General features: G+C 34.4%; 2 protein-coding genes across 4 annotated transcripts in view; one reads left to right on the forward strand and one right to left on the reverse strand.

Annotated features, from left to right (window-relative positions):
* The window catches only part of RALGPS2 (Ral GEF with PH domain and SH3 binding motif 2), a 198967-nt gene that overhangs the window by 113064 nt on the left and 60297 nt on the right, over window positions 1-25606 (forward strand). For both annotated transcript variants that reach the window (XM_023231275.2, XM_026448210.2), the window contains exon 8: window positions 2253-2379. In XM_023231275.2, coding sequence (XP_023087043.1) covers window positions 2253-2379 — 127 coding nt within the window. The remainder of the gene's footprint in view (window positions 1-2252; window positions 2380-25606) is intronic.
* ANGPTL1 (angiopoietin like 1) overlaps window positions 12939-25606 on the reverse strand; it is a 21425-nt gene continuing 8757 nt past the window's right edge. For both annotated transcript variants that reach the window (XM_023231277.2, XM_023231276.2), the window contains 3 exons: window positions 16770-16963; window positions 15869-16139; window positions 12939-14519 (listed from right to left, as the gene is read on the reverse strand). In XM_023231277.2, the coding sequence (XP_023087045.1) occupies window positions 14332-14519; window positions 15869-16139; window positions 16770-16963 (653 nt within the window). In that variant the 3' untranslated portion in view covers window positions 12939-14331. The remainder of the gene's footprint in view (window positions 14520-15868; window positions 16140-16769; window positions 16964-25606) is intronic.

Consider the following 25606-nt stretch of genomic DNA (forward strand, 5'->3'; position numbering starts at 1 on the left):
GAGTCATGTGTATTCGTTATAAAGTTTAAATCCATTTAACAAAGCCATACCAGGCTCTAATGATAATTGAGTGTCACAAACAAAAGATTATAATTAATCTGCACTCCAGGTCTAAGATAAAGTATTCATTTATGCAGATACACACATTCATACATATTGTGTGAAGATACAAATCAAGGTGATGAGGAATAATCTGGGAGTTTGTGTTTCCTGGGGTGACTGACATGAGCAGGCATTCATCTAGGTTTTCCCCCAAAACAGATTGTGGTGGTAAGGTGGTGTCAGATATCTGGTCAGGAACATCTAGAATTCTGTGGGTCTCCTATTTTGTTAATACCAATGAAAGTGTGAAGAGCCTTGCCCCCATTTGTCATGCTCTTGGTGCCAAGGACGTGGAGTTAGAACACTGTGAAGTGTTTTGTCCCCCCCGCCCCCCGCCCTCAGCATTTTTTGGAGGGGAAAATATAGTAAAGTGACTTTATAAAGATAATGTTATAAATATCAAAAGAAAATTTGAAAAGAAGAAAGAAAATCAAGACTTCTCAGTTAATAGAGTTTCTGAGCTATCACTCAGGAAATACCTATATTAACATCTAATGAGTTATTTACATACATATTCTTCCTCTAGTCTTCTGGAAACAAGTCTCTCGTACCACAACTCGGATTGAATTCTATTTATCTGATTATTGATTTATTATGAAAATTACAAAATCATGTTTTTTTTTATGTGTTAGACCATATAGTTTGTTACAACAGTTCTGTGTTTCAGCTGTGGCAAGATTAGTTACGAGTTCCAAGTAATTTGTTTCTCCTGATATTGTGCCAAAGTTTTTGAATGATTGGCTTAGGGGGAAAAAAAAGGGCAGGTTTATCATTATCCCTTTGTCACATAGCTATATTTTGCATATCCAAATACTTCCTTAAGTGGGAAAGAGATAGATTTACAGGCAACAAGCAAACATTTGCACCTAATCTTGAGGCTGCTAATCAAGTATCTTAAAAGTGAAGTAAGAGAAAATTGTAAAACCACTGTTTTAGACCATGGAATATCCATCTAAAACATTAAAGCAAAAGGACCCCTTGACATTGTATTTTGAAGAGGGAGCAATACTGTTGAAACATTTTTCTAATACAGATTATCTGAAGATAATCTGCATCTTTGAGCCTCTGAACAATAGATCCCAACTGTACTACTTATAATACTAGAAAGAGTAGTGGATTAGGTGTCAGAATACTCTTATCTCCGGAACCAGACTATAAGACCCTGAAAAACAAGGACATACATCTTTGTGAGTGAGTGAGTAACAGAGAGTATTATATTCCACTACTTGCTAACCTTGTGATGTCAGTCTCCTCATTTCTAAATTAATACTCACACTTTTTTGTTAATCTCATAGGAAAATTAGATGAGACTTATATAGGTGGAAATGTTTTGCATGCTGTAAAACAACACCAATATTTTAATATGAAATAAAGTAAATCTTATCTAGTAATGAAATGGAAACTTCATATGTTTAAATAAAAAAAATAATTTTTTCAGTCTTTGGAATGATTTGAAAAACTATTTCCTGAACCTTTTAGTGAACACCATTGTGGGTGACTGACTTTGCTTTTTTTTTTTTTTTTTTAACTCCCCTTGATTATTTACATTGATCTCATAGGGCACTTACTACAAATCTACCTCTCAAGTGTCTTATAACAGTATCTTTTAGTTATGCTGTATGTGATATAGCACTGATCAAAGAGAAGAAAATGTCAGAAATCAAAAAATGTAAGGAATTATAGGATTTTACAGTTATTAGGACTAGCCATGACTAGATTTATCAAGAAAAAGGGTTAATCACAAAATTTGGTGTTTATTTCTTAATGATTATGCAAGAATGATCTTTATCTTTGCGGTGGCAAGGGACAGTTCATTAAAATACTTGGACATTTGAGCTAAATATGAAGGCATAATTTTCCAAAATTAGGAAGGTGATTAATAAAAATTGATTACTTTAAAATAGTAAACATGAAAATGTTATAATTTATTACTTAATTTTATGAACGTACAAAGGATATCTTAGAAATAATGAATTTAGATTATTAATAGATGAATCTGATTTTGCCTTATATACTACAAAGATATAATTAAAGAAGATATAACTTTGAAATTAAAATCCATATTCACAGTAAATGCAACTTCAGTTCAGGTCTTTGCTACAACAAAATGAGATTTGTAAATAACTTAGGTTTTTCTGTTTGTTTTTTAGTTATTAAGTCGAAAAGACAAAACTACCTTTGAAAAATTAGAATATGTAATGAGTAAAGAAGATAACTACAAAAGACTCAGAGACTATATAAGTAGCTTAAAGATGACACCTTGCATTCCCTATTTAGGTGAGTTGTGTCACTGTGTGTTTTTTGTTTCTAGTTGTTACTCTTCCTTAATCAGTAATTTATGTGAAATTCAAGGTATTTTTTAAATGTTTGTATCCTTTGGTAAGCTGAAAAAAATTGACTAAAGATAGTTGTTACCCTATTACCTGGAATGTATTTTCATCTTAGCCTTTTGCCTTAAAGGTTTTTCATAGTCTATTATGTTTTCTTAGAGTAGGACCATATAGTAAAACAATATTTTTTAACTGTTTTAGTAATGCTTTTAAAGAATATAATAGTTTGTAATGATGTTTAATACATTAAGGAAATTGATCAAAGTCCTTATATATAGTGAGGAGATATTTTAGTGTGAATTCTAAAGTAGTCTCAATGCATATTGGTATTGTTTACCAGAATGAAATGAGTTGATTCGCTGTCGCAATTTAGCTTCGTGCTGAGACAGTTCTGTATTTCGCATCTCATCTAATTAAGAATTTATCTCTTTATTATATATCTGACAGTGCTTATAAGTTCAAGAAGTATTTAACCAATAACATTGTAAGATTATTTTTAACAAAATAGGAATAATGCTTTGTTAGGTGTTTGAATGAAAAGAAGACCCAAATAAATTGTTCTTTTAAATAGATATGTAAATCAGGCATAAGGAAAATATATGATACGTACCTAGCATATATTAAAATGAAATGATTTGATCCTATGTAGAGAGTAATCGAATGATGAAGATTTGGTGTTTTCTGGTCCTCCCCTAGATTTTGTGTTTTATGAAATTACACTAAATTTCAAGATAGCTATTTCTGAGAGTGATTACAGTGTCACCTTGAAGTCTTTACAGTCTCAGTGACTAGAAGACAAAGAAGAGACAAAGGCAGTTGATGCATGCCCATTTAGCTAGTATAGAACATCAACCTTACTTTCCCAGAGAAGAGTTTAACTCTTTAGAATATTGTGGGACACCCTAGGATTGCAGAGAATGGGGACCTATTGTGTACCTTGTGTTGAAGGCAGAATACCCCTAAGCACAGTAGAGTTAATGGCCACTGCATCCCAGAATATTTTATCCTGTTTCTTTGATAAACAACTTAGGACCATAGTAAGCATGACTCTTATCAGAGAGGCTCTAAGCTGGCTGTTAGGGGAAAGACATTCTGTATGTGCTTTACATTTTTGTGTTGTTGCTGTCATTCTTTGTTTTGTTTTGTTTGTTTTTTGAGATAGTCTCGCTCTGTTTCCCAGGCTGGAGCACAGAGGTGCGATCTCTGTTCACTGCAGCCTCTGCCTTCCAAGTTCAAGTGATTCTCCTGCTTCAGCCTCCCAAGTAACTGGGATTACAGGCATGCACCACCACGCCCAGCTAATTTTTGTATTTCTAGTAGAGACGGGGTTTTGCCATGTTGGCCAGGCTGGTCTTGAACTCCTGGCCTCAAGTGATCCGCCCGTCTCAGCCTCCCAAAGTGCTGGGATTATAGGCATGAGCCACCACACCCAGTGTGGTGCTCTGTGTTTTACCATAGCCTTGGCTGTGCCCATGCTTGCAAATATAATTCGAGGAGAGAAGGAACAGGGAATTTTTTCAAAAATAATGCCTTCACAATTCAGAAGAAAGTATACTTTTTATAGTGTGAAGAATATTTAGACTGAGAATTGGCAATCCTCAATTCCACAGTGACTCTAGAGTCCTAATTTTTCAAGTCATTGAATTTTCTTCTTTGAGCCTTGTTCTCTTTACCTAGAAATAGCATGCATAGGCCGGGCACGGTGGCTCACGCCTGTGATCCCAGCACTTTGGGAGGCCAAGGCAGGTGGATCACGAGGTCAGGAGATCAAGACCATGGTGAAACCCCATCTCTACTAAAAATGCAAAAAAAATTAGCCAGACATGGTGGCGGGCACCTGTAGTCCCAGCTACTTGGGAGGCTGAAGCAGGAGAAAGGCGTGAACCCAGGGATCGCGCCACTGCACTCCAGCCTGGGTGACAGAGCGAGACTCCATCTCAAAAAACAAACAAAAAAAAGAAATAGCATGCATAGGACTAGAATCATGTTCTTCTTAAGGCTGAATGGGAGCATTGTGGTATCTTCTTTCTTTTTTTTTTTTTTTTTTTTTGCGACCCAGTCTCACTCTTGTTGTCCAGGCTGGATTGCAGTGGCATGGTCTCAGCTCACTGCCACCTCCACCTCCTGGGTTCAAGTGATTCTGCTGCCTCAGCTTCCCACGTAACCAGGATTACAGGCGTGCACCACCACACCCAGCTAATTTTTGTATTTTTAGTAGAGAGGAGGTTTCACTGTGTTGGCCAGGCTAGTCCTGAATCCCTGACCTCAAGTGATCCGCCCACCTCAGCCTCCCAAAGTGCCGGGGATTATAGGCATGAGCGATCACACCCAGCTGTAGTGATGTCTTCTAATTAACTTATTTTAATATCGAGAAAACCAAGATCCAGAAAGGTGGAAGACCTGGCTCATAGTCCTAAGACTTAGTTACTGACAGGTCTGCATTCTGAAGTCTTAACCTAGAGAGCTCCAATTACACCTGCTGAACTCTCATTTTAAAATTTACCAATTTTATGATTGCTTTCCTTTTCTCATTGAAATATGTTTTCTCAAACTAAATTTCATAATTCATATCTTCTGGAAAAGAAAATTAAGATTATTTTCCTTTCAAAATGAGAAAATAAAATAATAGGAATCCTTATGCTGTGATTTCTAGTTGGGGAACTTCTTGTACTCTTGGACCTTCTTGACATTTTTCCACAGTGGAGACATCAGTACAGGATTGAAGCTGTGTGCATCTGTATATGTGCTTAGGTACACTCAGGCACTCTCATGCACACACACAGAGAAAATTGGGGAAGAAAACACTAGCCAAGTTGGAGTTCAGTGGAATCAGGAAAGGTTTTCTATTGGAGAATATACCTCTTCTTTCTCAGCCCTGGTACCTGAAACAAAAAGTAATTATACCTGTGGGTTAAAGCAAATGAGAAAAATGTTGAGGTACAGATGTTAATTTGGAGAAAATATTACAAGCATTGTTTTTCCTGTATCTTCTATTTTTCCTATCATCTCCAATGACTCTTTCTTTTTTCAGTTCCCTTTCATTTTATATGTTCTCATGATGCAGGATCTTACGTTTCACTCTCACCATGTAGTTCTGCTTCACTTTATAATTAAGCTAATTTAAAAGTATCCTATTCTTGTTGTCTCCTTTTTCTCCATCTTCACTCTCTAGAAATTTTCCTAATGTCACCAGTGACTTCCTGGTTGAAACATTTAATAGGTGTTTCTCAAGCCCCATCTTAATTGTGTGAGAGTTAGTGTCAGTAATTTCTCCTCCTTGAAATTCTCCCCAAGTAGCACCAGTCTTTCTTGGCTTCCCTTCTGCATTTCTGGCTTTCGTTTTATTGGCTGCTCTTACTCTACCTTCATCTCTTAAATGTATTCTTGAGAGGTGTCAGTCCACTTTTCTTTCTTTATTTTTTTTTTGTTTTTGTTTTTGTTTTTCGGAGACGGGTCTCACTCTGTCATCCAGGCTGGAGTGCAGTGGCACAGTCAGCTCACTACAGCTTCAAACTCCTGGGCTCAAGCAATCCTCCCACCTCAGCCTCTGGAGTCACTGAGACTACAGGTGTGTACCACCAAGCACGGCTAATTTAAAAAAATTTTTTGTCGAGACGGGGTCTTGCCATGTTGCCCAGGCTGATCTCAAACTCCTGGCCTCAAGCAGTCTTCCCACTTCAGCCTCCCAAAGTGCTGCAATTACAGGTGTGAGCCACTGGGCTCAGCCAGTCCACTTCTTTTCTTACTCTATACAATCGGAGTGGTCTCATCAGGTTTTTTTCTATATATTGCCTGATCTTCCAAATCTAGACTAAATCTGTCTAACTTTGTATTATCATTGTATATTTTATATCTATCTGTGTATCTTAGCTATCTACTTAATCCCTGGGGCCTTCTAACATTTTTAGATACTAAGTGAGAAAAATCTACAAGTATCTCCCATTCAACATGTGCAGAAGGGAATTCATCATCTCTCCTCCTTCCCCCAAACTTGATCCCCATCTTATCTCCTATAGCTTACTCTACCAGTGACCAGTGAGTGTAGTATTATTAACACTGCAGTGCCACACTACAGCCTGGTGTTTTAATGCATTTCTCCTTCCTCCTCCTCTGCTTCTCATATTCACTAGTAAAATGCATATGTCTGAGGGTTATCCAAGAATTAGAAATCAAAAGGGAAAAAAAAGGAAGGAAATTAAGACATTAAAAGAGAACATACACTATAGAATTTGCATAATTTTAGATATTGGTATTCTTCATATAGTTCATCCCTATCTAGGTATGTGAAGAAGCATCTTGATTGTGAGATTATTGAGGACTTCTTGGCATAAATATTTGGTAGACATGGCAAAGGAAAATGAAACATTTATCAGATGAGTTTTTATGACTCAGTTCATTTCCGGTATGAAAATCATCCTTTTAATGTAATGACCGCTTTGCTTTATAGCAAACCTTGAGATTAAATGTATTTAATCTATTAAAACATACATAGTTTTCCTAAGAAAATGTGACACAAATCTGTTTTACAACTTTTTTACTGCTTGATTTACATCATCGGCATATGGGTTTTTTTATTGCTTATCTTCAATACTGAAGTATACTGAAGAATGAAGATTTAACAGTAGTTTATATCGTGTTAATATTTATTTTTTAATGTTTTCTAATTTAAAATTAATTTGCTTGTGATTTTTAAATTTAATTTGTCTTGATTTCAGAATCCTTTTCTATTTGTGTGAGGCTAGGCTTAGTACAGTTGACAAAAACTTCAGCATTTATAAATGCTGTGCATTTGATAGGTTAGAAGTTTCCTAAAGACAGTGAAAAGTTAATACTCATTATGCAAATGGGTAGCTTCATTTACCTATTCCTCTTCAAGTATACAGAGTTTGCATAATGCTATGCTTTATTTATTATGTCTGCAGAGGTTCTTATGGAAAGAATATATCAATGAAAGAATGAAAGTGCATAGAAAAAAGGTAACAGCTAATGATTTCTTAACATGAGGGATATGGTCCAAACTAATAGTTTTTTCTCCCCTAAAAATGAGAACCAAAACCTACCAATTTTTGTGAAGCTTATAAAAGGGGGTAGAGACCTATATGCTGACAGAACTCTTATTTTGATACCACCAAATTTATCTGTAGTTCAATGTGGATTAAATTATAAGAAGTAGAAATGTTTTCTTGGCTCTCAACACATCATCCCTTAAAAAATTGTCTCTTCTGTTGGTTTGCATTCAAGGTAAAAATTAGTCAGCTTGGACAATATCGTGAAACATTCTTAGAATAAGGATATAATTTGTCTAGAGACGAATAGTTGGCAAATCTCAAGGAAAAAATTGCTTTATAAGAGAATTATTGCTTTTAAATCTGAAAGTCATTAACAACACTTATTTGTTCTTGTCATTGGAGAACAGTCTTAAGGGGCTTGTTGAAGAATTTGGCATGGGAAGTTTTATTTTGCTGATGAGAGAAAACTAGAATATTGTGAAAAAAATAATTTAGTTGTATGAAACATGATAAATATTCTTTAATGTGCCTTTTCTAAGCCTCATTTCTACTTTATGTACTACAAAGATGTAGTAGCTCGACCAAGAAAGCATATTTTGGCTAGGTACGGTGGTTCATGCCTATAATCCCAGCACTTTGGGAGGCTGAGGCAGGTGGATCACCTGAGGTCAGGAGTTCAAGACCAGCCTGGCCAACATGGCAAAACCATGTCTCTACTAAAAAATGCAAAAAAGTAGCTGGGTGTGGTGGCACATGCCTGTACTTCCAGCTACTCAGGAGGCTGAAGCAGGAGAATTGCTTGAACCCAGGGGTGGAGGCTGCATTGAGCCTAGATCGCACCGTGGCACTCCAGCTTGGGTGACAGAGCAAGACTCCATCTCAAAAAAAAAAAAAAAAAACGTATTTTTTGAACCATGGAAATCAGTAAATTGTTGCAGTACTCTATACTGTTTCCTATTAAGTAGAAGCAGAATGTAACAGAAAAGTTTTTGTACAATCTCTAGCCCTCTGTAGAATATACTCTTTTGATGGATCTAGATATGACTCATTTTTTCTATTGGAGAGAGACTTCTCCTTCCCCTTTGCCATTTAATTTTTAATTTAATATGTCAGGTTTTCATAATAGGACTTTTTTGTTAGAAGAGAAATGCTGTTCTTATAACCCTCTGTAATATAGTGTTCCTTGCCTACTGCTCTCTGCAAAGCACCCTATTTATGATATTTTCATTAATCTGTCTCCTCCTCAACAGAATGTAAGCCCCTATTTGTCTTGGTTTAAGGGTTTATCCTTATAGCATCTAGAACAAAAGTAGTCATATAATAAATGTTTCTTGGTTCAACTAAATATCCCTTTCAGGCTCTTCCCATTGTTTCAGTAATTTTGATTTAATTTCTGTTTAAACAATAAATGTATTTGTGTGGCATATTTGCATGGATCAACTCAACTCCTTACCCACCCCTGATTTTTGTTGTTGTGGTTATTTTGTATTGTTTTTGATGCCTCAGCTGGCACCTAGTATTTACTTAGCCCTGTGCTTGTTGCTAAATATATAGCAGGAGATTACAATGGGCTTTGTCCCTGCCTTTATAGAACTTAATATTTCTGTAATAACACAGGTCCAGGATATCATTACCTCATGAATGGTATCTCCTCTTTTCTATATCCTGGTAGAGATGCATATCATTGCCTTGTGCCTTACATTCTTAGTAGTGTCCTTATCATAGTTAATGACATTTTTAAAATGTATCTAAAATGATAAGAATCTTACCAATTTGGTTTTCAGTCATTTTTGCATAGATTGAATTGTTAAATATTCAGTAGAATATAGTTATTTAGTTTTAGAAATTTCTAACTCATGTAAAAATATTTTCAAAAATAAGAGTTTTTTATTCATATTTCTATTCAGATAATTTCAACAAAGTCCAAGTCTTTTTGCTGATCTGTAGGAATTAAAAGGAGATTTTTCCTCTCCTTTGATATAATTTTTCTTCAATATATGAGGCTCTGACACTGATCTCAAAAATGCCTAATGATCAAAAAATGTCACTGGCTTTTAATTTTTTAAGTTTTATTCCATTTTTCTTTCTTTGGTTTGATTTGTCAATAATATACATTATAGATTACCCTATTCTTTTAATTATATGTTGTTATATATTGTAAGCTGAAACAGCAGTAAAGCATCTTCACTGATTTTCTTTTGGATTCGAGAATAAGCTCTGACCACATGGCAGCTAGCCCTTTTCTTTAGCCAGAATTACATCCCCATTTTCCATTACCTCATTTATATATTTTTTTTACCCTCACTCTTTTATATATTTAAAATTCTTCTAAGTTCTTTGTTGATGTGTTTTCTGAAGTTTACTTTAGACCAAAGACTTCTGAAATAAAAGAGCTGGGGGTGGGGTTGTGTTAATTGCATCCCCATGTTCATAGTGTTTTCTTTAAGTGCCTTGTCTTTCTAAAAAAATAAGAATAGCAGCTATACAGATCTGCATGCTAATTGTAAACGGAATCAGATTCCCCTGACAACAGTTTTGCCCGTGGTGTTTCCAACTCTGAATATTTCACAGTTTTGTAATTTTTTTAAGCAAGCTTTGGCAGGAAAATAATAATTTCAGTAACATTTATTCAACACTTAGGCCTATATAGCTGACAGTGTACTTTATATAGATTATCTAATACGTAACAGCAGTTTTATAAAGTAAATGATATTATTTGTATTTTACGGGTGAAAAAAACTGAGACAAAGGAGATTAAATTGACTTGCTATAAAGATACGCATTTCATTCACAGCTCAAAGAAAGCATGATGGATTACATTAAAATTTGGGGTATCTGTGTTTAGGTTAAAATTTTGAGTTCATTCATCAGTCTTTCCTATAATTATGTATAGAATTATAACTTGATACCAGTTAACTCCACTGATAAAACTAAAAAGTTGCTGGGCATGGTGGCTCATGCCTGTAATCCCAGCACTTTGGGAGGCCAAGGCAGGCGGATCACCTGAGGTCAGGAGTTCGAGACTAGCCTGACCAACATGGTGAAATGCCATCTCTACTGAAAATACAAAAATTAGCTGGGTGTGGTGGCAAACGCCTGTAATCCCAGCTACTGGGGAGGCTGAGGCAGGAGAATAGCTTGAACCTAGGAGGCAGAGGTTGCAGTGAGCCAAGATCGTGCCATTGCACTTCAGCCTGGGCAACAAGAGCAAAACTCTGTATCAAGAAGAAAAAAAAAAAACGGAAAAGTGAGCTAGTTTAAGATAAGATGGCCTTTTTTTCAGGGCAAGGTCACAGCATTGTAAGTGGAATCATTCTTTTCTTACTTGGGTATCTTTCACAGACACTAGAATAAAAAGACTAAAAACTTGTTAGGGTATAATCTTTAACTTACTACAAAGATTAAGTTAAATACATGTAAACCATATTACTTTAGTACAGATTTATAAGTTATTTGAAGTGTTTTTGTGATTGCAGAAGGTTTATTCTCCTTGTATTACCAGCAGGAGTCCTAAGAAATACAATGCTAAGAGAATAGCACTCTCCTATCATGACTCAGAGTTAAGTAAACAGCAGAATGAAAATTGATCTTTATACTACCAGGCATGAAGCCCAGAGATAGTGTATTTGTAGGTGTCTACCAAATTTCAAGTTGCTATCTAATTTTGGCATTTTCCAAAATCTCAAATTTTTAAAATCTGCTTCAGAGAGGTCAAGTGTTCTAGGCAATCATGGCCTCCCATTTAGTCCAGAATAGAGTCTAAATCTATTGTAGGATAAAATTCATTAACTTATTAACAGTAACAACATAAAAAATCTTTCTTGACTGGACACAGTGGCTCACACCTGTAATCCCAGTGCTTAGGGAGTCCAAGGTGAGAGAATCACTTGAGGCCAGGAGTTTGAGACCAGCCTGGGCAACACAGTGAGACCCCATCTCTACAAAGGAAATACAAAAATTAGCTGAGCATGGTAGCATGTACCTGTAGTCCCAGCTACTCAGGAAGCTAAGGTGGGAGGATTGCTTGAGCCCAGGAATTCGAGGTTACAGTGAGCTAAGATCGTGTCACTACACTCCAACCTGGGTGACATAGTGGCCTGTCTTAAAAAAAAAAAGAAAAATTTAAAAAAGAATCCTTCTATAAACCAGCTCTAAGGGAAGGTTGTAGTTCAATCTTGCCGAAGATAAGGCAAACCCATCTTTATTCCTAGATGACCTGCAAAGCAGGTAGCTCTTGGACCCTGCCTGTCACACAAATGAGCTAACCTGATCTTTCGCAAGACTCTCTTTAGGCTGAAGTTCATACTATGTCTCTAAGAAAGTTTCTTTTTATTTGTGGTCCAGCCGCTTAACTGCCTGCTATAACAGCTGGCATGGCTCTGTTAGATTTGCAAGTGAAGATAATGTATCAATGTAATTTCATACCCGAAAACTTGGATTTTGTTTTGTCTTGTTTTTTTGAGAAGGAGTCTCACTGTGTCCCCCAGGCTTGAGTGCAGAGGCGTAATCTCGGCCCACTGCAAGCAGTTCTCCTGCCTCAGACTCCCGAGTAGCTGGGATTACAGGCACATGCCACACCTGGCTAATTTTTGTGTTTTCAGAAGAGATGGAGTTTTACCATGTTGGCCAGGCTGGTCTTGAACTCCTGAACTCAAGTGATCCACCTGCCTCGGCCTCCCAGAGTCTTGGGATTACAGGCGTAAGCCACCGTGCCCAGCCCAGGTATTGTTTTTAAAACACATTTGTTAATCACATAGTCTATTCAAGGTGCTATGATTTGTATTGCAGAAAGTACATAGATCAGTAGTAATAATATGATAGTTTAAATCTACTGAGTACTTACACGTGTCAAGCATTATTCTTAATGTTTTACCTGTATTAACTCATTTATTTGATCATCACAAAAACCACATGAGCTAGATATTATACCCCATTTTATAGACAGGAAAGCTGAGCCAGGAGTTTATAAATTGCTCAAGGTAACACAACTAGCAAGTGGTAGAGCTGGGCCACGGACCCAAGCAGTTCTGACTTCAGAACCTGCACTAACTATCATATAATACCACTTCTTATTTTCTTCTCTCAAGAAACTTAGTTGCCCAAGTTATTATGCTGTCTAGGAACTTCAGAGTAAAATAAATCAGCCCTCTGAAGGAGAGCAGAATGGGCCCATTGGCTAAGGCAGTTTAGCATTCAGCCTACTTTTCCAAGGTTGTGTGTTGACTTTCACATTCCAGTTTTAATAATGTTCTTCTGTGAAAATTCTGTAAGACTTGTCTTTGATAAAGTTTTGGATGTTTAAATGAAATGATATAGTGCTTTCAATAACTGAGATGCCTTGGTAAAGTTTTATTCACTTAAGATTTGGTATAGCAGTTAGATGCCCAGTTCCTTCCAGGAATCTTATTACAGATTCTTCGGTTCTGGAGGAAGAGGAGAGGGACTGAAAAACCAGTTTAAGAGGACCACAGGTAAAACAAATAATAATGCCACTATGAGGTTTGGATATTTTGTTTAATTTGTTTCACCAGAAGTTTTATTTTGAGATGTGGTAGATGAAAAACATTGATCATGTTGATGGACTTGAGTTGTCCAAATGATTATCTTCACATTAAACCATTCCCATGCATAGTTTGCCTCACATATTTCAATTCAAGATTTTCTTTTTGCTTAAGCAAAAGTTTCATGAGCTATCTTTAAAATTTTAACTTCACAAATAAATTAAGGGAAGGTCAGTGAATATATGTTTCTGGAAGGAAATTGTTCCAGAAAGTCACTAGTAAAGTTGTTGTTTGCAAAGACACTGTGAGACTAAGCATTATACACACTGTAAAATGAAATTAGCAGTTTGGACTAGCTGTGCCCCTGTGGTTTCTGCTCTGGAGCTGTTGAATTCTCAGTATTGGGAAAACAGCCAACAGTTCCTTGAATTTTAGTCGCACCTGTTCAAAGTATGCACTAATACTTGGAAAGCTGTCCAAACTTTCTGATTTGAATTGCAGATAGGTTGGGGTTTGTTTTCTTTATAATAGTAAGATCAGTAAATTAGAAAAAAAGTAGTAATAAATTAGAATTATAATTCAGATCTGTAGCACACTAAATATTCTGCATTTTTGTAATACTAATATTTTACTGATTCTAAAACTACGTAAAATGCATTTCTGGAGATTTTGGCGTTCAGCATATCATATGAAGAAATATGAGAAAACAAATTCATTCATAGATTTGTCTTTATAAATTGATCATTTAAATAATGCATGCATAATTTGTGGGGATTTTTTATTTTTAAAAACGATATGTATTTAATACTATAGGTCATGTTGTTTTGGGAAAATCAACATAGGATATGTTGTTAAGAATTCAGATATAATCATTCCATGTGAAAGGCACAAATTCAGTTTGAAATAGCTTTTATTCAATGGAAGAAGTATTTTCTATTGGCAAAACTAGAGGTTTCTCCCTAATTTTCTGTCTATATTTTTATAAATAAAATGCATTATTTGGCTGAAATTTTAAAAATATTTTTTTCACTAGAAGTTAGAGCAATCTTAGATTTTAAATAAATTGTTAAGTATCTTGAACATGTTATTTAGTTATGATTTAAAATATAGCTAAGATTTGCAAATATTTACATTTTAGGAAACAAACTTTGTATTTAGTCAACATAATTTTTAAAATAATTAGGACGTGGATACACATAATTTTCTGCAGTAATTGACAACAGATGAAACTACATTTATAGATTCCCCTTCTATAGTTAAGGTAAAATTCATTTAAAAAACTTTATGTGTAGAAATAAATTGTGCCAGGTAATACACATGTAACATTTACATTTTTAAGAACTGAAAAGTACAAAGTTCTGTGTCATTTAAATTGGCGAGTGTCTCTCTTCAGTCAATAGGTTTGATCATCATCTGAACTGCTCTTAAGGAGTATGACCCGCCTCTGTATTCGGCCCAGAAAATTCCATCTTGGTGCTTGCTTCTGTAATGGCCTCCTCTGTACCATACTCCATTTAGGTTAGAATGTGCACAGGCATTGTACCACCAGCCTCCTTTATGAAAGTGGGCGCAGTTTCCTTTGAGGAAAAAATATAGATATAAATGTAAAAGTTTCTTCTGGGTGTGGTACTCTGCAATCATCAAAAACTTATTCTGCCTTTAATTTGAACTTCCCTTACTAATTCCAGTTACCTTTATCTTAGCAGTTTTAAATGTCTTCACTTATTTTATTGCTGTTGCATCAACTACTTGAAAGATTACTTGAATTGCCTTTTTTTAAATCTTGCTCTTTGCTTGCTGAAAATGTGCCTTTTTAAAAAAAGGGGGGATTTAATTTTCTAGGTAGAGTAGATGCAAGCAGTGTTTATATGTGAAAGAGTTACAGAGGAAGAAATTGGGAAGGAAAGATACAGAAGAAGGTAAAAGTCTGAGGAAAACTGAATTTTCAAAATAAAATAGCAAAAAATAATACAAAGTAAAATAAAACCAGCAGTCAAATGAGTTTCTGTAAATAAGACATAAGTTATGGTCATATCTCTCTTCTTTTCTTGTTTACCAGTGTGAAATTGGTTAAAATAAAGACCTGTGTGCTGTTTGCCAAAATACAGCTGGAGAGAAAAACCAGTTTGAGGCAGGGATAGGGGAGAATTGTTGGGGGGGAATCTGTTTATCAGGACCAGAAAGCTGGGTTAAAAAGTCAAAAGCATATGAAAACTAAATTTGAAATTATGTGGATGGTCTAGTTGTTTCTTTCTAATGAAAATATTAATTTCCCCTCTGAATCAAGCTTTTTTGTTATTCCTATGCCACGTGTCACAGTCATCTTGGTTTTCCCCCTCAAAGAAATGCTCTTACACCATGTATCCAGATGGCTTGCATCCTTCACTCCTTGCAAGTCTTTATTCAAATGTTACTTTCTCACAGTAGCTTTTCCTGGCGAACCCATATAAAATAGCCCCCATCCCAGGCCTTGCTGCCCACCACTTTCTATTTTCTTACTCAGCTTTATTTTTGAGAGTACTTATTGCCATCTAACAAATTGTTTTGTCTCTCCTCCAGTGAGTAAGCTCCAAAGGGCAGGAACTTTGTTCACTGCTATATCCCCAGCACCTACAATAGTGCCTGGCACATGGTAGGTGTTAAGTTGTTATGAATTGTAGGCACTTGCACTTTATTTCCGGATGAATGTGTTTCTGTTTTGCTTTGTGTTTTTTTCCTAGAACTTTGTTTTTCACATAGATCACACTTTGGGATTGCCTTATAGAAGAGATCTTAAAAGCTATTTCTTTCAGCAGGTTATACTTCCTGTCACAGTGACCAAAACTGACCTTTTTGAAAAGACTTTAGTAGCATATATATTAGTAGATTCTATTTAATGTATAGAAAGATGATTATTCTACAAAGAATGAAAGTTTTTCATACTTACCTGCATACATATCTTTATCTCTGTCCAGTGTGGTGAATTGTTTACCATTATGCCACATCATAGAATCCCCTGCATTTCCCTGGTAAGTTCCCAGGCGCAGTCTGTAGAATTCACTTTCGGGTTCCAGACGAAAGCTGCTGTATTCTGCATAGACTTTTTTATCACTCCAGTCTTCTAATTCAATCAGTAACTTGTAATTATCTTGATTGCTAAGCATATAGATATTTTCCAGTCCAAGCCAATATTCTCCGTCGATGTTTCCAAACCCTTTCTGTTAATAAGTGAAGAAACATGAGTGCATAAATAAGCATATAGTAAACATTTTTATAGATAAGTGTTAAACATTCGATAGCATAAAGATGTTGGCCATTTAAGTGGTAATGTGAGCTTCCATTTTAGTTGGTCACTTGAGGTTTATAAGCCACACATTGTCATTCTGTTGTTTTTTTTTTTGTTTTTTTTGTTTGTTTGTTTGCTTCTAATGTGTCAGTAATCATTTGCAGACCTAGCTTCAAATCCTACAAATTAAGACAAAGGCAAATGAGAATAAAATTTATCCATAGCTACTAAAAATATTAGCTAGTATACTACCCAGATCCTTAAAAAGTGTTCCTGGTCTCGCTCATGTTCATTTAAAGAGCCCAACATTTCTTTCCTAATAGTAATTTTTGTAAAGTAGTAAGTATAAGTCATCCAAACTGAAAGGGATCATTTTAAAGTATATCTTCTGTTTTCTTTTTACAATTTAATTTTCACTTTAAAACTAGAGATGAGAATCATTTTTTTGACAGATGTAGATAATGAAAAAACATTATCTTATTTATTGCATAGCATCTTGTTTCTTGCATTATTGCAAGAATGGGTTTGTTTTACCTCCCTTAGGACTGCATCACTGATTTACCTTATAATTTTCCCAATTTCTGAAGAAGTTGACAGAGCCATCTGTTCTTTTCTGAATAACAGTCCAACCCCCAGGATCCAAACTGTTTTCACACCATAACTGCATTGGTCCATTGCTGTTTTCAGGTTTAATCATATAAATCCCACTGACCGAATGCCCAGCTTCTTTTGCTTGCTGACAGTCTTTGAATGGTCCTATAATTTAAATATCATTTATTATCAGCAAACTTAATATGAGAAGAGACGTATTAAAAGTTTTTAATCAAGATTCTTACCTTTGTGTCTTTGTTTACAGTTAACCACTGTCTATCATATATACAATATTATAAAATATAAACTAAATAAAAGGGTGACTCCAGTTCTATCTGGAACATTAATTTGTTTTGTTTTCATCTGTTCTTTTCTTTGTCCATATATATATATATATATTTTTTTTTTTTTTTATTGTTATAATCCTAATACATGTAGAAAATTGGATTGTCTTAACATTTTCATGCAGCTCTAGTCTCCATTCTGGCTGCATGATAGTCCTTGACATTGATATATTTTTATTTCTCTATCATTGGACATTGAGGTCTTACGATTTTTGCTATTATAAAAACACTGCACAAAGTGTCTTCATTCTTATTGAATTCATTTTTTAATATTATAAAAATGCTGGGGGATCGATCTACTGGATCAGAGGATATCAACTTATTCATAGTCATACATAGTACCCAAGTCACAGTTTTGGAAATTTGATTTCAGTGGAACATACTAGTACCTTGAGATACTCATTGCAAATGGGGTCAGTCAAATAAGTTTTAGAAATGCAAAATATTATGTTTCCCTTTTGGAAATTCTCAATATGCATTCACATATTAAAGACTGAGAAGCCCTGAAATAAACCAGATGCCCAAACTCATAGAATCTTAAATTTCCCCCAACAACACTTACTAACAGACCATGAGAATACGTTTCAGGAATGTTAGCATAAATGCCTATCTAAAGAGTTGTATCAATCTATATGACTAATGCTAGTTTTCTCATTTAACCTACAGTTATCTGGTGATACTTTATAGATGTTCTAGAGATAGAACAATTAATTAAGGTCATGGATCATAGAAGATGGTAAACCCTAGACATAAATCCCTATCTAATCCCAGAGTCTCTGCTCTGAACTGCTGTGTTGCATGCATTTGCCCTCATGTTATTTCATAGTTTTAGGTATTTTCCATTTTTAATCCACTAATAATTTCTTCAAATTTTACAAATTTTGTGAAATTGCCTTTAGGGTTTCTGACTCTTGAACTTGCGATTTCCACATTTTTGGATCTAGTGAATATTCTTTAGTTTCATCCTTCTCTAGTGTTTCAAGCCTTTTTTATAAACATGCAAAATATATTAACGGATTAGAAAAAAGAATTACCCTAAAGATCTCTTAGAACAAAAAATGTATAAAAATTCTGATTGTCAAATTTTGTATTTTACTAGAAATATGTGAGAGTTCAGTCAAGTAAAGTCCTTACAAGAATTTCTGTACTATAAGGTTAATAGGATTGTTGAAATTTTGAGAAATGTGTTATCTGTACTTTGCCAGATATGTTCAGTATTCCTTTTGGGTCTTATTGGGATAGAATTAATCTCAGTGGGTAGTTCCACAACTATAACAATAGAAGGGGTTCTTAAGAGACTACGAGCTCTTCCTTGTAGATTGTTCCTTGAGGACAGAGACTTTTTTTTTTTTTTTTTTTTTTTTTTTTGACTTCATGTCATCAGTGTTTAAACCCTTAGGAAACTGTCCATAATTTTTGGTTAATTAAATTACTCATTTTAAATACAAGGAAATTGAAAACTACACACAAAAATCAAGAGGACATCAGTTTCTCTAGTCCACATGTTTATTATAGTTCATTGATATTTTTCTGTCTTAAATTTTTAAAAATTATAATGCAGTGTCCATAAGTAAACTAGTAAAAATTAGAGAAACTGGAAAGCCTTATTTATGGTGTCTTTCTTGGGTTATATTTATTTTAAGTATTGTATTTTTTAGTTCTAGAGTTTCAATTTGATTCTTTTTTTCATAGTTTTTATTTCTCTTTTGAGATGCCCTATCTTGCATTCATTATAAACGTATTTTCCTTTAAGACATTGAAAATAGCTATAACCACTACTTTAAAATTACTGTCCTTTCAGTTCCAAGTTTGCTGAGTTTTTATCATGAATGGATTTTGGGTTTTTTCAAAGGCTTTTAAAATCTTTTTTCTTTTTAAATTTCTTTTCTAACTAGACACTAACTAGACACAGGAATCAAAGGTTTTTTGTCTGCCTACTGAGATGATGATAGGGTTTTTCTTTTTGTTGTTGTTAGTACACGAATTACATTGAATATACATGTATATTATATATATTATATCTAATCTATATTAGAACAAAAAAGTGTATATATTAGAAGAAATATATAAAATATGTATATTAGAACAAAGAATATAAAAATTCTTATTGTCAAATTTTATATTTTAATAGAAATATGTGAGAGTTAAGTAAAGTTCTTACAAGAATTTCTGTACTATAAGGATAAGAGGATTGTTGAAATTTTGAGAAATGTGTTATCTATACTTTGCCAGATATATATACACACACACATACATACACACACACACACACACACACATACATATATATATGTATGGTTTTGGGTTTTGTTTTTTTGGAGCCTGTTGCCCAGGCTGGAGTGCAGTGGTATAATCGTAGCTCACCACAGCCTCGAACTCCTGGGCTCAAGTGATTCTCCCACCTCAGCCTCCCAAGTAGCTAGGACTACAGGCACGTGCCACCATGCCTGGCTAATTTTGTTTTTTTTTCTGGAGAGAGGGGTCTTGGTATGTTTCCCAGGCTGGTCTTGAACTCCTGGTCTCAAGTGATCCTCTGACTTCAGCCTCCCAAAGTGTTGGGATTACAGGCATGAGCCACTCCACCCAGCCTTTGCATTTATTGTATTTTGAATGTTAAACCAACCTTGTGTTCCTGGGATAGACTCAACTTAGTGAAAGTATTCAGAGCCCTTAACACTATACTTAACAAAGTAGTCATCATCGGTAATTGTCTGTTCTTTCATTTCTCTTTTATTCCTCATCTTAACACATAATTGTAGCTTATTTAATAATTTAAGTAGCTTATTTAATATCTGCTTATTTAATAAATTTAATATAACTCATCAAAGATGAAGGTACAGTCATTTCTACTGCAGATAAATATTACTGAAAAACCTCATGTTCTGCAAATACATGCATTAAAAATAGTAGCTAATTTTAGCTATTAACATAATTTATATTCAGCTGCAGTTACCTGTGGCACAAAACATTAATATGTTTGGAAAAAATCCCATGTAAACCAGTATAACCTCTCTGTTTTGCTACCACTATTCTCCTTTTCACTGGTCACATATGGGCTACTTCACATTATACAGAACATGCATTGTAGTCAAGTGGGAGGAAGGGTAAAGAGCCTATATTTCAGAAAAGATGAAATTTACAGAATTTTAATTTCTTATGTGGGAGTGAGATGGAAGGAAAAGTGAATTATGACTCCCAGGTTCATTCTTAGATTATTTCGTGTAATGCAGGTAGTATATTTGTTTACTTACAGTAGTCATAGGCAAGGACTTTATCTTTCAGTGTGTATTCACAGTTTGAGCCCCCTTAGAAATTCAGATATGTAGTTACAAAACTACGTGATTCCTAGTAGGCATGGTTCCCAGAATTCCCTTAATTCTGCATTATTCTTTCAAGAAATGTCCTTTCTGCATCTACTATAGGCTAAGGACTGTTTTAGGCTCAAGGGATAAAGAAACAACCTAGAGTCAAGTGCAGGGTGGGAGAAGTCGCAAGAAAGAGAGAATTCCACTATAATATGACAAGTACTTTGATGGAGTTATGTAGGTCATGTGGTAGCAAAGTCGAAGAACTAGCTGAGATCTCTAAGGAGCATCACTCTTACTTTAAAACCTGTTAGTATTGTAGTTAATGCACACATGAAAGTAGTTTTGTTACAATATATAAATATTTATCTCATTTTATAAATTTTCGTATTCTGTAAATGTTATCTTTGTATTGCTTATTCTATGAATATCATTTTCATAAATATTTACTATGCATTCATTTGAGTATAGTTTTGACAGTTTACACTTAAGTATATATTCAAAGGTTGGACTTTTATTAGGTTATTTGCTTTGCTGCAGAATATTTAGAAACATCAGTGTTCTGAATGTTGACAGAATATTTGTCAAGTATCATTTGTTCCATAGAGCTATACTCATTTTCTGCTATTTAATAGACACTCAGATGTTTAAAGCCAAATGGAGAGTTCTGAGTTTTCTGAATCCAACTTTGATTTGATAAGACTTCAATTATACAAATTTAAGATTATCTTCAGCTTTAATTTTCAACCCATTTTTTGCAGTGGGCTTTGTGTTTACAGTTGGATATCTGCTAGACTTAGGAAAATATAGTTGAAGTTCTTTTCCAGAACATATGGATAAAATTTAGCAGTGCATAAAGCTACTTTTTTATCCTCAGTAAAGATATTAAATATCAGAATTCAATATTTATTTGTATTTATAAACATACCATTAACCTGTCCTAGTCCAGTGTATATTGTTGATCCTAGCAGAAATATTTTCTCAGTATTACTTGCAAATCCTATTTACTTTCTGCCCTAAAATTAGACTTATCTATTGTCCCTTTCTTAAATGTTTTCACTGCTTTTTCTGTACCATAAAAAACATTGCTTGATAGAAATTGTTAAATGACAAATAGAAAATTTTAAGCTTTATTCTTGAGAAGCCAGATTTAATTTACAGGTTTGCATATTTTCAGAAATAAATTGATCGATATGTGAATCAGGAATTTGTTCATGGTGATTCAAAAGGTATAAACTGGAATTACCTTTCTTTTAAACTAAGCATAGTATTAACTTTTTTTTGCAAGAGTCTTCTCAAAGCAGGCAACTGGAATTCTGTACACTGAATTTGAAGAACCAGTCTCTCTGTTCCTCGGTTTGTGTGAGGATTAAAGTTTACATAGGGCTAATGAAACCGTATTAATACCTCTGATTTATAGAAAGAAAAATGTTGACCAGTCATGCCACATTATTTCCCAAGACGTATTTATTAAGAACCCATATCTTGAATAGAACAGTGAGTTAAAATAGAAAAAAGGATTTCATATTTTGAATAGCAGCTTTACTGGGAGCCATCTGTAACATATGTGTTCTTTTTCTGTAAAAAGAACTTTTTAATTATAAAATTACAAAGAGAATCCTTTTTGTGACAAGAGAAACAGTAAAACAATTCAGAGTTTTCAAATTATTGGTTACCAAGTAGGATCTTTTGAGAGGTAAACTTTTCAGTTGGGTTGTGCATTAACTTTCAGATAAATATATTCAACATTTCTGGAGTGGGAAGTTTGAGACAAATACTTTCTAAAGTGACAGTAGGGTCTTTCTGTAATAATATGAATTACTTAATTTATTAATCTGTATGTTTAAACTGTATTTAGCAAACCAAACTTTTATTTTTTTTAATTATTAAAGAATTTATCAATTATTTTCTCATAACTGGCTAATACAGTCATTTTCCAACAGCACGTTGGCTTAACTAGTTTTTTTGTTTTATTTGTTTTGTATTAAATGTTAGTATAAGTATTCCACTGAAACCAATTATTCCTAAAAAGTGTGTTAAGAAGCATTATAAATAATTTGAAAAATGTAAATATTTGGTGATTTAAAATAACCCTACCACTAAAAAGCATATTTTTAGTTTCTAATGACTACTTTCCAAGTTTAACTTTGTTTGTTTGTTTGTTTGTTTGTTTGTTTGTTTGTTTGTGTTTGAGACGGAGTCTCACTCTGTCGCCAGGCTGGAGTGCAGTGTCATGATCTCAGCTCACTGCAACCTCCGCCTCCCGAGTTCAAGCGATTCTCCTGCCTCAGCCTCCCAAGTAGCTGGGATTACAGGCGCCCGCCACTACAAAGTTTTAACTTTTTAAGCTTACCATTTATGTCCTCATAAACCTAATATGACAAGGAAAGACACATAAAGATAAGTGTATAACATATGTAATAATTAATGGTGGTCAAACCATGCCAGATCATACACAAAACACTTCTACCTGCACCCCCTCGTTTAATCATCACAACAATTTATTTACAAAAGAGGCAACTGAACCCCAGAAAGCTTCGCCAGAATCCAAGTTTACTGATATTCAGATCTATGCTTTTACACATGGTGAAGGAACTTTCTCCACTCAGCTCTCCTACAAGGAATAAACTTATTTTTACAAATATGCTATTTGTAAAAGAGTAATGTTTTATTTTATAAAAGACTAACCCAAAATGCAGGCACCAAATAACATTAACAGTTAAGAATTTCATTGATTCCAACTTGTCAGGCTGATTATACGTGCTCAAACATTTTGATTTTAAGGTAGAGAAGAAGGTAATGTGTTTGAAAAATGTTTTTTATGTGAATACTATGTTTTATAAATTCATGGGTTTTTTTGAGGTAGATTTTTCTTATAACCATTTTTAAAGAAAATAAAAGATTGTCATAACACCTTTTATAAAATGTGATATGCATAATAATTTACCATCTTCACCATTTTTAAATGTACAGTTTATTGGCATTAAGAACATTTATATTGTACAGCCATCACCACCATCCTTCTCCAGAACTCTTCATCTTGCAAAACTGTAACTATTAACCATTAAACAACTCCCCATTCACCCTCCCCATAACCTCTGGCAACCACAATTCTACTTTCTGTCTATGAATTATGAATTTGACCACTCTAAGTACTTCATATAAGTAGAATCACACAGTGTTTATCTTTTGTAACTGGCTAAACACCTCTTAAAATATACACTGTTGTATATTTTCACCTTATGCATGTAGAGACTTTAGAATGACCACGTACCTACATGTAAAGTACAGTAATAGGAATTTCTTGGTGCCAGAGCATACATAAGTACACCAGTAGCCATCCATCTTTACCCTTTTTGTGCAAGCACCTTAACAGCCTGAGACATCTTTTTCCAAAGACGTAAAAATAACATAAGTGGATAATTGAGCACATTATGTAAAGAAAATAGCCAGCCTATTTGTTGTTGCTTATAGTAATTTAATTTAGTAAGAATCACATAATATTAGACTTTGAAAAGGATATTAGAATAATCCAGTCCAGCACTCTCATTGGACACATGAGAAAACACAAACTGGCAGTGACTTACCCAAGGTTACATAACAAAAGTAATGGTGGAACCAGGCGTTCTTAATTCCATGCTCTTTCCTTATGTGTTCATTAATGTACTCATTAGTGTAGTAATTCTTATGGTGTAGCAAATTATGCCTTTGAATTTAAGAGATCAACATTTATAGAATAAAATAAGTAAAAAGTTAATGTTTACATAAAACAAATAATGAATAACAGAAAAAAGTTACATGCCCTTAATTTTTGCGTTAAAGAAAGGTTTATTGGGGATAGGTTCACCATTTTTTCATTAAAACAAAATGTGTTTAAGAGGACTTTTGACATACTAAATCCCTAACATGAGGTTTAATTCTGTAGCATTAGTGGGTTTTTTTTGTACTAATGCTCAGTCTATAATAAAACATAGAATTGGTTTCATTTTGTATAAACATTTTCTTAGAAAAGTTTGTCAGTGTTTAAAAATGTGAATAATGATTTCTGCTAGGATTGGTTATGCCATCTACTCAAGCTTCAGGGATCACGTAGAATACTCCTTGGCAGTTGTCTTCATACTTACATAATCGTATACCTCATCAGGTAAAAAAAATTCACACAACTCAATTATGTTTGTTTATAACTTACGTATACAAACTACTGATAAATTATATAAAAGCTTACATAAAACAAAATTTTTAAAGGATATCAAAAGCAATTTTTTTTTTCTGTTTTTTATTTCTGTACCCAGTGGATCGCTTAATACACCGCATTTTCCTTTGGAAATCAAAGGGGTTGAGGTTTGTTTTTTGTCGTTGTTGTTGTTGTTGTTGTTTGAGTCTCACTCTGTCGCCCAGGCTGGAGTGCAGTGGTGCGATCTCAGCTCACTACAACCTCCGCCCCCCAGGTTCAAGTGATTCTCCTGCCTCAGCCTCCTGAATAGCTGGGATTACAGGCACTTACCACCACACCCAACTAATTTTTGTATTTTTAGTAGAGACAGGGTTTCACCATGTTGGCCAGGATAGTCTCAAACTCCTGACCTCAAGTGATCCCATCTGCTTCAGCCTCCCAAAGTATTGAGATTACAGGCATGAGCCACCATGCTCAGCGAGGATATTAATAATGATCATTATTTACCTAATTTAATGATACTCTGGCCTATTGCTACTGTAACTTAGAACAGTATAAAATGAACAAATCTAGTATGATATAACATATTACTTTCAAGAGGGTCTTTGGAATGACAATTTTAAGAAACTCTATAAAAATGTTACCAAATCAGCTAACACATATTTAGCAACTGCAGATAAGTATGAGATGAGACACAGTAACCATCTACCAGGAAGGAGCTTATACTATAGTTGAAAAGCATCTCAGTTAGATATATTCTGAGTGTATGTAAAGATAACTGATAATTCAAGAGGCACTATACAAAATGTCTTACATGTGTTACAGAGAGTAGAGGTATTCATGGAGAGGAACAGTCAACTTCAAACCTGTGGGAGTCAACAAGGGCCTCAAGGAGGAGTTGCATTTTATTTATTTATTTATTTATTTGGTTGGTTGGATGGATGGATGGATGGATGGATGGATGGATGGATGGATGGATGGATGG

This window comes from Piliocolobus tephrosceles, chromosome 1 (assembly GCF_002776525.5).
Source record: "Piliocolobus tephrosceles isolate RC106 chromosome 1, ASM277652v3, whole genome shotgun sequence".
Classification (NCBI taxonomy): Eukaryota; Metazoa; Chordata; class Mammalia; order Primates; family Cercopithecidae; genus Piliocolobus; species Piliocolobus tephrosceles.